Source organism: Sinohyriopsis cumingii, chromosome 2 (assembly GCF_028554795.1).
Source record: "Sinohyriopsis cumingii isolate HCF-2022 chromosome 2, ASM2855479v2, whole genome shotgun sequence".
NCBI lineage: Eukaryota > Metazoa > Mollusca > Bivalvia > Unionida > Unionidae > Sinohyriopsis > Sinohyriopsis cumingii.
Genome location: NC_142962.1, coordinates 58,420,222 through 58,432,660, shown reverse-complemented (window position 1 = coordinate 58,432,660; position 12,439 = coordinate 58,420,222). Strand labels below are relative to the sequence as shown.

At 34.7% G+C, this 12,439-nt stretch overlaps 1 protein-coding gene across 1 annotated transcript in view; it reads left to right on the top strand.

Moving 5' to 3' along the window:
- Positions 1-12,439, top strand: part of LOC149804947 (tetratricopeptide repeat protein 13-like) — a 120,036-nt gene that overhangs the window by 36,544 nt on the left and 71,053 nt on the right. Inside the window, exons 8-10 of the mRNA XM_089946126.1 lie at positions 761-877; positions 4,618-4,700; positions 6,967-7,108. Coding sequence (XP_089802252.1) covers positions 761-877; positions 4,618-4,700; positions 6,967-7,108 — 342 coding nt within the window. The remainder of the gene's footprint in view (positions 1-760; positions 878-4,617; positions 4,701-6,966; positions 7,109-12,439) is intronic.

Genomic DNA, 12,439 nt, shown 5'->3' with positions numbered 1-12,439 from the left:
ATGCAATACATTTAAAGCCAATGAAAACATGCTTGAAACATGAGTCTCTTGCACAGACTGTTCATAGACTCCAACCAGCAGTGTCTGAGCAATGTGGTCAGAAGGGATCTGGTCCACAGTTTTGTTTGAGAATTTGTAATGTAAAAGAACATTGAAACATGATTATGCAAGTGTCCTGTATTGGCAAGCAAGGATATGATGCAACTTTCTTTACCTAATGTAGACTTCTTTTTGGGCTATTTTTATTATTCACCAATTATCTGAACAGAGATAAAAGTAATTATTGTTAGTGTCCTGTTGTTGGGTCATACGCAAGACATTTGTTAGGGGAAAGGAACAAGGACAAAAGCTTATCTGAAATGGTTGAAAAATAACCATTTTGGCAAAATTGTTTGCAAAAATACAAGATCTGTGCAAACAATGTATATGCCAGTAATATGTAAAATTGAAGCTATACCTTTTTTATATTTATGACTACATCAAGGTCAGTTTGTAAAACTAATTTCCAAAAGTAATTTTTACCAGAATCCTCATGGAAACCCTTTTTGGTTGGCCATGTAAGATTACATAACAGTAACACACTCATTTCATACAAATTTATATGATCAATCTAATATAATGGAAATAGGAAATATAATACTGTGATGGGGTAATTTGCACAGCATCAACAGAACTGAAATTTTCAAGCCTGAATTTGGTAAGTTTAAAATCTGAATTTCTTGATTCTAAACTTTTTAGTTATCTCTTTCCATATTTACAGAATTTTGCAGATGCAGAGAAAGATTTCAAGGAAATTTTAGATAGTGCTGAAGGACCAAATCATTTATCTAGCCTATTTTACCTTGGTGTAGCCCAGTATTACAGAGGAAAAGTTCGGGTGAGTTAAGATGATAGCTTTTTCTGTTCTTATGCAAGCTTCATTTAATTTTTGTATACGTAACTTTCTTGTTTGAGTCATAGCTATATTCACGTTTACTTATATCGTCATTAGTTCATAAAATATAACCTCATCAGTTTATGAGATATGATAGGATTAGTTTTCTCCATTCCTGTTATCTTCAAGAGAAATGACAAACTGAACTAAGTATTTTTTTTTCAAAATTAAAACTAGCATATTTAACCAAAGCAGTCATTCAGACACTTTGGATGGTCGACCATGACACTAATCAAGATACTTGCATCAAAAAGGCCATGCTGTACAGTTTGGAAAAAACAAAATTCATTTGCATTTAACTGATTTCTGTGCTGCTTTATTTTTACTTCCAGGTTAGGTTTTTGTTACATCTGCATTGATACATGTATCTGTTGGCTTATATTAATCTTCCATGTTTAAAAAATGATCTTTCAAAAGATGTCTGTATATACATACAAGTCATGGCCAACTACACACAACATAGACCCTAATCTGCCATCACAATGTTGCTGGCAGATCAGGTTTTGTATTGTTTGTTCTGTAGATTGCCCCTAACAAACTGCATAGACTTAGATTTGGGTCTGTGCAGTTTGCAGTTGAAATCAAAATATAAGTGAGTATGATGAAATAAATGTTTATTTTCAGCGTTTTTATTGCTATTGTTACCAGTTACCTATTGTGGATTAATTACCATTAAAGCAATGCATTCAATGTCAATATTCCAATGCATTGTTACACTAAGAGTTGATCTGTATAGATAAATCTGGCACAAGGGAGTCTTTTTCTAACATTTTAAGTTCTATCAAAGGATTCTAATTTATATTAGCTTTCAAGATTCAGTGTGATCCCACTATAACACGATGGTTCAGGTCCATAAAGCGTGACAGTATTATGTACCAAAGTGTGCTATAACCAAGTAAGTCAGTTAGATGAAAAAATAATGCATGCACCAAACAAATGGTTGGGGGAGTGTAGAAAAAGCTGGTGCTAAAATACATGTGTGTGTGTGATTAGGATTTTTAACTTAGCTTTAACAATTTTTCAGTCATATTGCTATGATGTCTGCAGTGTGGCAGTTTATAGTGATGTCTAGCACTGGGGCATCATGCTGCAGACATGTAGTATGATGTCCTGCCCAGCCACATTATCCTGACACCAGGCCGACCAGTCCTAACACTAACCTCTTAATGCTGAGCGTCTCACAAGGCAGCTGTTAGTACCATTTTTGTAAGTCTTTGATATGACTTGGCCGGGGTTTGAACCCACGGCCTCCCGCTTCCGAGGCGGACGCCCTAACCACTAGGCCACTGGAGCGGTCACTAAAATAATTGCTTCATTGGTACAGTTACCAGAGTATATAGAGGCATATTAAACTTGTTCCATATTAAACAATACTTAAAACAGTTGATACATGGTTATTTTTATGTATACAAAATCTGGAACATAAGTGACAATAGTTGTGTATATGTACTCACAAGTGAATCTGTTTTTTTTTTCCATAATAGAAATTACATGCAAAATGTGCACCGAGAAGCACAATTTCTGTATATAAAAAAACACATTTGTTCTGTCCATTCAGTTCCATTTAATTTCTTGCTATTACATTCACAGAAATTTGTTAAACAGGTGTGAGTTTTTTCACAACATTCATATTTGCTGGATGTGTTCAAAGGGTCTGATTTCTGACTGACTATAAAAAGCATTGTTCAAACACAAAGAGTTTTGAAAAAGAAACATATATGCAGGATTAAATAGTATTTTAAAAAAGGTCAAAGGCTTGACTTAGTAATGCTCATGCAACGAGACTTCAGCGGGTGTGTATACATGTAAACTGCCTGAAGTCAGTTTGGGAATAAACAATTTAATTATGTGGGCTCAGAATGAATTCCTGAACAAAATGTGAAGTCATTCTCTAAGGATAGAGAAACAAAAAATATAATAAAGACACAGTATTCATTGACTCGTTTGTTTTATAACTATGACTTTGCTTCACAACAGAGCAGCAAGGAGTATAATGTTTGATTGGATTAGCCCATTCTCTCGACCTCTATAACTTAAATGGTTTTGTTCCAACAAGTGAAATGAAAGTTTCCATTTTATGTGTGAATGATTTGAAACCAGAAAATAAAAATGGATTAAGGTGATGTCATGTGATTGTTGCTTTACATGTGTGTGGCAATGACCAAAACTGCTGACAATTTGGTCCATAAATTTGTTGCAGCTGGTGTTTATGATGGATGGTTTAGCAGGCATTGATAATCTGTTCTTTTCCCTTAAAATGTTATGTATATTAGTTGATTTTTAACTTTGGTTAAGAAGCTTTTTTAGACCACCACATTGTTTGTTTGACTTGTGAACACTAAATTTTGAAGCTAATTGCGTTTGTTTAAGTCTGGACTTAATCCTGCATGGGGCTTCAAGTTTCTCATTTCTGAATCCATTATCCATTGTAAATAGCCACTAATTAACACTTTGATCCCTAATTGTTTGAAGAATATATGTCAAGGAACAAGGGGGTCATGTTTATAGAAAATGCAGAATAGTATTCACTGTTCAACTGACTGCATGACGCTTGATAAAACCACAGAGCCATGTGCACGTGTTGGCGGCTTGATTTTGGGGGTAGACTTTGTTTTATATATTATGACCCCATAATTGTAACAACTTTTAGAAGTGATATTAACTTTAATGATTAGCACTTACTGAAATTGATTGATTATATTAATTTCTTTCCTTTGAGCAATAATTGCACCAATAATATTGCAGAAAAGCGGAAAAGACTTACTGGCTTTTATCATTCATAGTTAAAAAGTAATAAGATTAATCAGTTTTTTAATGAACTGACTTTTTTCAAAACTAAGCTAAGATGAAAAGGCTGCAATCAACTACTGACATATTTGAAATTAATATTAACAAGTTATAGAAATAGAACATGTTTATCATATCAAGGAACATTCAACCATAAAAAAGAAAATTCTTCAAGAATGCATCACATCTTGCCAAATTATTAAATCAAACTCCTGTTTATTTGGCACAGAACTTTGCACTTCTTCAAGAAATTGTTGTTAAATGTCATGAGCCTCTCTATGATCATGTTATATCTGAATTCTAATACTGTCTCTTCCCCAAAATGGTAATTAACTTTTTACACATTAGTTTGTGTACTTCGAAAAAAGAAGTTTTTTCCACTAATGAACAATATACAAATTTTTGGGAGCCATGTGTCAATCGTGTTCAATCCGAATTCATTCTGTAACGAAGCTTGGTGTAGAAGGGATACACTTTAATTGGTTCTGGAAGTCATTTTACAAATAAAAGGCCAAGAAATTAGTACGTTAATAACTAAAGGTGTGTTAAAAAACTCAATGATGTTTTAAATTGTTAAAAAATTTTAATAGAAATTGTACATCTTAAAGGGTTGGTTTTGAGAAATTAAGGCAAGATGGCAAAATAAAAATATGGTGGCAGTTACCAGTCTGGCATGTAAGGCATGATGGTTCAATCTATGCTTTAATAGCTTGTGGAAAGCCATGTAAAACCTGTATATTCATCAATATAAAAAAAAAATAATTAAAAAAACATATTATCTTTGATATAATTATAAAACTATCACTGTCATCTATAGATATTGATATTTTGTATTTGAAAGATTAAAGTGCAGATATATATATATTTATCTTGTACAATCCATGTTCTGTTTTCAGAATGCTATAGAAGTTTTTAAAGAAGTATTAAAGAAAGATCCAGAGAATCTTGAAGCCAGCACTAGTCTGAGTCAAGCTTTTAGGTAAGCCAGCACTATAGTACAAGGCATATGGGTCATGTACGTACATTTACTCATTTTAAATTAAATATAAATTATTCTTTTAAAATTTAACACTAATTTTCTTTAACCGTAGTCTGTTCAGTCCTGATTATTGGATGCTCTGCACCTTAACTGTCACCAAGAAAATTCCAGATGAAAATTATCTATTGCTATGGACTTTTACAATGATGACCATGTTCTAAAACTTGGGTCAAAATAAGAGCTTGAGAAGTGGAATTGTCACAATCGAGGGTAGTACAAATTTGTTTATCAATATGCGTAGCTTTCATTGTGACACCGCAGCACGTGACATTCAATCTGGATTGTACTGGATCACACATTTAGGTTCATTTTGTCCAAAAATGTCTATGTACTTTAACATTGATTTTAATGTAAGCACCTCTCGGAGCATCTAAATAATGACCTTCCAAAGAAATATGGATGTATATGAATCCAAATGAAGTTAATGCTTGCCATTTAAAGGTATTTAGAATCAAATTCTAAAAAAGGACACCCATTACTGAAATAGTCGATCTTGAATGCCTCAAATATTTAGGTATGCTAGCACTAGTCTAAGTCGACCATTTACTATCTAACAACATAGATCCAGGTGGTTCATGGCATACCACAATGTCACTTTCATTCACATTTTACCAATTTGTGCAGACTTTATAGTTCCTTCATACCAGATGAAATAATTAATCTTGGACAGAATAGGACCCACTGGATTTATCCACAGATTTAGGTGTCAAGCAATGAAAATTGTTTAGCAAAACAACACAAATCTGTATAAGTGATCTCCAAGTCATGTACAGACCTAACAGATCCTATTCTGTTCATTTTGCATGTGATTCCATGCATACTTTATAGACTATGAACTGCAGGTTCAGTATGCACTAGCAGATCTATGCTGTTTACAGCTGTGTGAAACTTTAACATACAGTAGCCCAGATGTTCTATGCCGGCTTTTTGTCATAACTTGGAGGTAAAATTCGGAATGGTTATAAAAATTATAGCAGTTTTCTTTGTGTCTGCTCCTGTAATTGATTTACTAATTGCTACTCATAAAGAAACATTATTATAGCCTTCAGGTCATTCACTGACAGACTTAAGTGTGGTAAAATAGGGGTAAAACATGTGTGCCTTTATTTCACTTTGTTAAACCTCATATGGCCAAACTGGTGATTTATCTTTCACAGTGATAGACAAAGAATTTCCTGAGATTAAGGTTCAACATGGAATTGAAAAGCTGAAATAAATAATAAAATAGTGAATTAATATGATATTATATGCAGAAGATTTTTCCACATTTTTAAGAGGTTACTTTTGAAATGTAAGATAATCTATTTAAGTATCAAGAATATCTTGTTGCATAGGGCTGTTCCATTAAAACATACATGGGACCCAGGGAAGGCACTTTTAAAGTGGGGTACTTACTCATTGATACAATTTAGAATTTTCTTATCATTTTAATATGAACTGTGTGAAATCAAAGTACCCTGGCATATATTTTTTTTAAACTGCCTTTCCTGGGTACCTTATGTGTTTAAATGGAACAGCCCTTAATAGAATTGTTGTTAATATTTTATAATTTTAAATAAAAACTGTCTGGTTCTTGTTGAGATAAGTATGAAAAGCAGATGATTTTTGGATAGAGCTACATATTAAAACTAAATCTTTTTTCTTCCAGTGTCTTGCACTTTTTATTCAGAAGATTTTTAATGGCCATTGTCTTTGAAAACTTTCATAGTCTCAGTATCAAAATAAAATCACTTTTGTCATTCTTAGATATAGATTGGTATCACATTTCTGGAACTTGAAAAGAATGTATAAGATATTAGTATCACATTTCTGGAACTTAAAAAGCGTGTTTGAAATGCCAATATCACATGTTGGTACTTGAAAAGAATGTATAAGATATTAGACTAAAGTATCACATTTCTGGAACTTTAAAAGCATGTTTGAGATATCATATCACATGTTAGTACTTGAAAATCAAACACGAGGTGTCTGTTTCACATTTTGGTACATGAAAAGCATACATGTGATAATGGTATTACATTTAATGAGGCATTAGTTTGCACTGGTGTCAATAAGGCCTATATTCATGTTGAAGCTTTCGGAAGTCATGCGCATGTATGGTATATCATACTGTAGTTCACAGGCAAGATATGGATTTTGGTGGAACCCCTATTGTGATTAATATCTATCATTTTGATGCAGGCTTTATATGAATTTATTTTTTCAGAGAAATTGGCAACTCAAGGGCAGCTAGAAGCCGTTTTAACCAGTCATTGGCAATGAACCCCTACCATGCCCCTACTTTACATCTTCGAGGCAGTCTCATGTATTACAGTGGTAATCCACAAGAGGCCTTTCAAGACTTCCAGGTAGCCAACAACTCCAGTTTCATCTTGGATACATTGAGATTGCTTTCCACCTGACAGCGGGCTTTGCTTAAAATACAACTTCTGTGTACAAAATTCTTCTGTAAAGTCTTGTAGAAATGTTCTTGTAAAGTTACAAGGAATCAGTTACACTCAGAAAAGTTGTATGTATGTTTACCCTTACTGGGGGGATTACAAATTACTTGCCATACATTTTTTTTACAGATTTTGGTAGGGTTTGGAGCATTCCATGGCTTTCAGAATAAATTTGGACCATCCTGTCATTATAGTTTAGTGAAACAAAATGTATTATAGCAAACAGATTAAACATCATCGTTGTTAGTATAATACAGAGATTGTATATGTAATCACAATTTTTGTATCCATTTTGAAAGTTATTAACCATTTCATGTTTCTGGAATAAACTTACGCTTTAATATCAGAAATACCGTATCTGTTGCTATTGCATAGCTGGTACTTTTCTGGTAGGAAAATACCCTGACTGTTTGTTGAAAATTCATCCTGCCATTAGTGTGAACCAGAAAGTTCTGGAACACTGGATTGCCTCTGGGACACCCTACAAATTCTTGCCCGTGTGTACTGCAGTTTTATTATTTTCACAATCAGTATGTTGTAATGTCTACATTGTTTAAGTCAAAGCAGATTTGCTATTGCTTCATGGACCAACAAGCAAATTTACTGTTTCTCTTGTGTGCATATTCTTTGTAAGCATTAGGATTAAACCCCTGAGAGTTTTCTCTCAGCTAATTCAAGCTCCCTTGAGAGTTATTAGCTTTTGTTCCATACAAATGGTATACTTCTTGACTTTTATTTTCCCCTTAGACAGGGCATTAGTGATAAAAATTTGGTTGTGTTTTTTGTAGCTAAAGATTGGTATTCTTTTTAAATTCTCAGTGCTTACATATATTGTGGTCTATGGACTCACCTTTATCAGTTGTATTGTTCATTAAATAATCATTTAATTCAGATTACCTTGAACATTAATTGTGCTATTTTATACCTGTTAAACAGGTCATACACCACTTTTTATCTTCATATCATGTATTCAGTTATAAACACTGATTCTTCTTCAACATTAGTTTTGAGCAGCATTCCTTGTTTTCTTGCATTCTTATTAGCAATCAAACCTGCCCATGTTTTTTTTCTTCAAACTTTGAAGTTATTAACTTTGTTAAACCTGGTTTACTTGATTATCTTTTTTTTTTTTGTTGTTTTGTACTCAGCATGGCTTCCTTTTTTCCATTTAATCTTGTGAAAACATTCAAGTTAAAGGTGGCTTCTCGCTGAAATTATTATATTAGTGTAGACTTAGTCCATGCATTATCTTGTGTGTACATTTGATTGGATAGAAGTTTTATATAAAAAATATTTAACCATTCATTTACAAAAGCTATATCTAGGCAGAGTGGGGTAGGTGTGGTCATAGGAAATCCCCTTGGGACATGCACCTTACTCGATTACCTTGCACACACTGCCAGAGGATAGATGTTTGTATTTTTGGCAGCCTGTGATCAAATGTTGTCTGGGATCTTGCTGAGCAGAGATGTACATATAAAATAAAGAAGAAGGCTCCTTCCACGTCTTCTTCAGATTTTTCTATGGTTCTTGTTCTCAGAGTCCCTCAGGTCTCAGAACAATTACCCTGTCTCTTTGGAGACTCTTAGGGTTAGTGGGCTCCCTTTAAAGGGAGTTTATAAATGGGTGGAGTGGCTCATGCCTTCCCATTAAGGAGGAACAGCACCCTCCTTGTCCAAAAGAGCTGACAGTGAGTTGTGTCCACCCTCCCTGAAGGGGTGACAGCACCCTCTACTGGCCCACAGCTCAGTGCAGGCTAAAAGTGAGTTGTGCTACTCACCCATCCTGTTCTTTCCCCCTCTCAGATCTCGGGTCTGTCATATCAGGCAAAGGGTCTTTCTCCAGATCTGGGTCACCTGAAGAGTCTTTTTTGATGGGTCTTCACTGGGTCCTGAGTACTGGTCATTGTAGCCCTTGCGATACAGGGATTTGGATTGAGCCAAGAACCCCCCCAACTGCCACTTCATATGCAGGCGACCTTGCATTGGCTTACAGATACCATATTATGGAAGGGGATTGGATCAACATCCCCCTACTTCCCTATTATCCTTTTAAATCCTGATGGTATGTGGGTGCCATCCACCACAAGGCAGTGATTGGCCCTTCCCCTAGATGTGGCTAATGCCAGATTCCCTCCCCAACCTCACACAGATGTCAACCAAAGTTTGTCTGCTCCCTCAAAGAAAGAATCAACAGGCAGTTTGCATGGGGAAGAGTATGTGATGTGTCCCAATGTTCAAGCATCGTCTGATTCACTGTGATGGGAGGATGAATTTTCATGATATGGTTGGGGCATTTTCCTCAGAAATGTACAGCTATGCAATAGCAACAGATAAGTTAGGAATCATTCAAATTAGTTTAACCCCAACCTCCTTTTATCTCCACTCTACAGAAAACTACATATTTGTCATTACTATTACCAGCATCAGGTATTTTTACACTGACTGGAAAAGTTTGATGTATTAACTCCAATCTCCAGTCACTTGATTAAATTAGTCATACTCTTAAGTCACTGAAATCTTAAAGTATTTTTCTTGTGGAAGGTTTCACTGACACTAAGGTGATGAGTAGAATTACACATTGGTTACTGCTGTTGAAATTACCAGTATGAGGTATCTTTACACTCCACTGGAAAATTTTTTGATGCAGTAACTCAATAGGCACTATATTAGATTAACACAATATTACAAATAACAGTAAAATGTTAATTGTGGCAAGGCACATCTCAAGGATCACACATTTGTTTATGAATTTCATTGAAAAACTAAGTTTGCATATATATTATTTACTATGATATCTTTGTTTGCAGATTTCTCGTTAAAATCTTTTCTAGTTACATTATATGCCTGATGAATATCCATTTAGATTCACTGCCTACCAATGTAAAGATTGTTATCTGTATCTTTATCATTTAACCATGTAACCATTGATTAAAATAGAGTTATCCATTTTCTCCTTCGAACATATTCCATAATCATATTAACATTTGAAAATAAACTCTTCTAGCTTCCAATCAAGGCATCCTGAAAAGACCCCAAAATTCATCTTTGCTTTCTATATATCGTATAGACAAAGGGAAGAAACTCTTAACCATTACCTCCTATTAACACTGTTAGGTGGCACCAGTAGTAAACCATTTTATGCTTTTGGTCACTAATATCAACATAGTACCACAAGGTCTCTCAAAATCGTTGAATATCTTTGTGATTTCAGCCTATTTATCCAGATAGTTGATAGCGTAGTGTGCATTAATGTATTTGTTACATGATGCATCAATATTTTAAAAAATATTTGAGCAGTGTTTATGTGAATTGATTTTTTTCAGTTGTGGACTTCATTCATTCTGATCATGTGCTCTAGTATCGTATCATTTGTGGTTATTTATTTGTGTATGTTTTTCATTTGCTTTAAGTAACAAGTGATTTGTAAACATTTTTAGTTTGTTATTTTCCAAAATTTTCATTTTGTCATCTTAGTTAAACTGTGTCAGTTAAATGCAGTAGGTGTAAGATATGTAAAGTAAATGAAGACACTTGAGATGTGTCTGGCACAATTTGCTCATCATCCTTAATCAGCAGTGTTTGTGGAATATGATAGGAAGGTTCACTTTGTTGCAGAAAATCATCAAGAGCAAGGTGAGACGTGTGCAGTCTTAGACGGAATGTGATATCGTGAGCTTTCACCCCAAAACAGCATGTTTTTTGCACAGTAGAGGACTTTATAATGATTCCATCTATGCATACTGGAGGACACTCACACACGCACACACAAACACACACACACACACACACACACACACACACACACATATATATATAGTAGTGTTTTATAGCACCTTGCCACAAAAGTGGCTATGTAGTGCAAAGAATAGGTTAAGTTCCAGAAATGTAAAAATGAATTGCACAAATATTTTAAACATTGTTTCTGATATACAATATATATAATATGTAGTATGGGCTGCAGATTGAGATGATTTATACTATTAGCTAGTTAGTCACTAAGTTGCTAATTTGCCATCCAAAAAATGTAAATGTAAGTGCGACAAAATATAAAATATAAAACGCTAAATTTCTATTATATTTATATATATATATATATATATATATATATATATATATATATATATATACACACACACACACACACACACACATACATACAATAACAAATCAATGTTATAACGTGTAAAAGCCTTAAAATATGACTGGCAAATTGGAGGGTTACAGAACTGCCATCACTGCATTTTTTCCATATTCTGATAGAGCCATATTTTGCATTCACTGCTACAGTAAGCTATGATGCAGAGTCTGGCCATGGATTAAGTTTTGTCCACATGTCCATCGCAAACCTTCAAAGATGGTTCAAAGCTTGGCGATCAGCTTTAAGAGGTTAGTTTTAGGACTGGTCGGTCTGGTGTCAGGATAATGTGACTGGGTGAGACATGATTTCTGCATGTCTGTGGCATGATGCCTCAGTGCTAGACATCACTATTAACTGTCACACTGCAGACATTGTAGCAGTATGACTGAATAATTGTTAAAGCTATGTTAAAAAATCCAAACACACACTCTCTTATCTAGGCAGTTCATTGGAGACGAGTCCTCATTATGTCCCAGTATGGCCTTTGGGCTTGGAAGTCTGGATGCTTAAGGTATTTGATTCATATTGCCATCCTTTTTGTGCTCTACACAGCCACTCTAGCTGTCATCCAGGTGGCCAGCTATACCTTTTGTCTAGTGACCAGAGTTCCATAACTTCATTGTGCCATGCTGCATACCAGTCAACAGTTCCTTATTATGTAGCACCATACAGGGATAATTTTTAACAATATCTGTTTCACTGCATACTCTGTATGGGTAGTTACAAAGCTGACCATCCAGCTGGTCATCCAGCAGTCTCCATTGAGCACAAGTCCCACAGTGAGAGCAAGGGTAACCTTAATGGCTCATAAGCGAATCTTGAAAACAAAAATTTCATGAAAGAAAAACCTGGAATAGACCCCATTATGCATGTTTCAAAAAGTGTGTGAACCCTGTCAACAGTGACTGCAGTCCTTAACGGATGACATCCTAAAAACACGGGAATTCGAATTTTGATGATGGTCTGTCCCATTTAGGTCATCAAGGATTTTAGTTTGGACTGGGAAAAGTTGGACCTCGACCCATCCCAGGATTATTTCTTCCTTGGCATGGAGTGCTTCATCCATCTCCCTTATGTATGTGTGGCATGGATTATGGA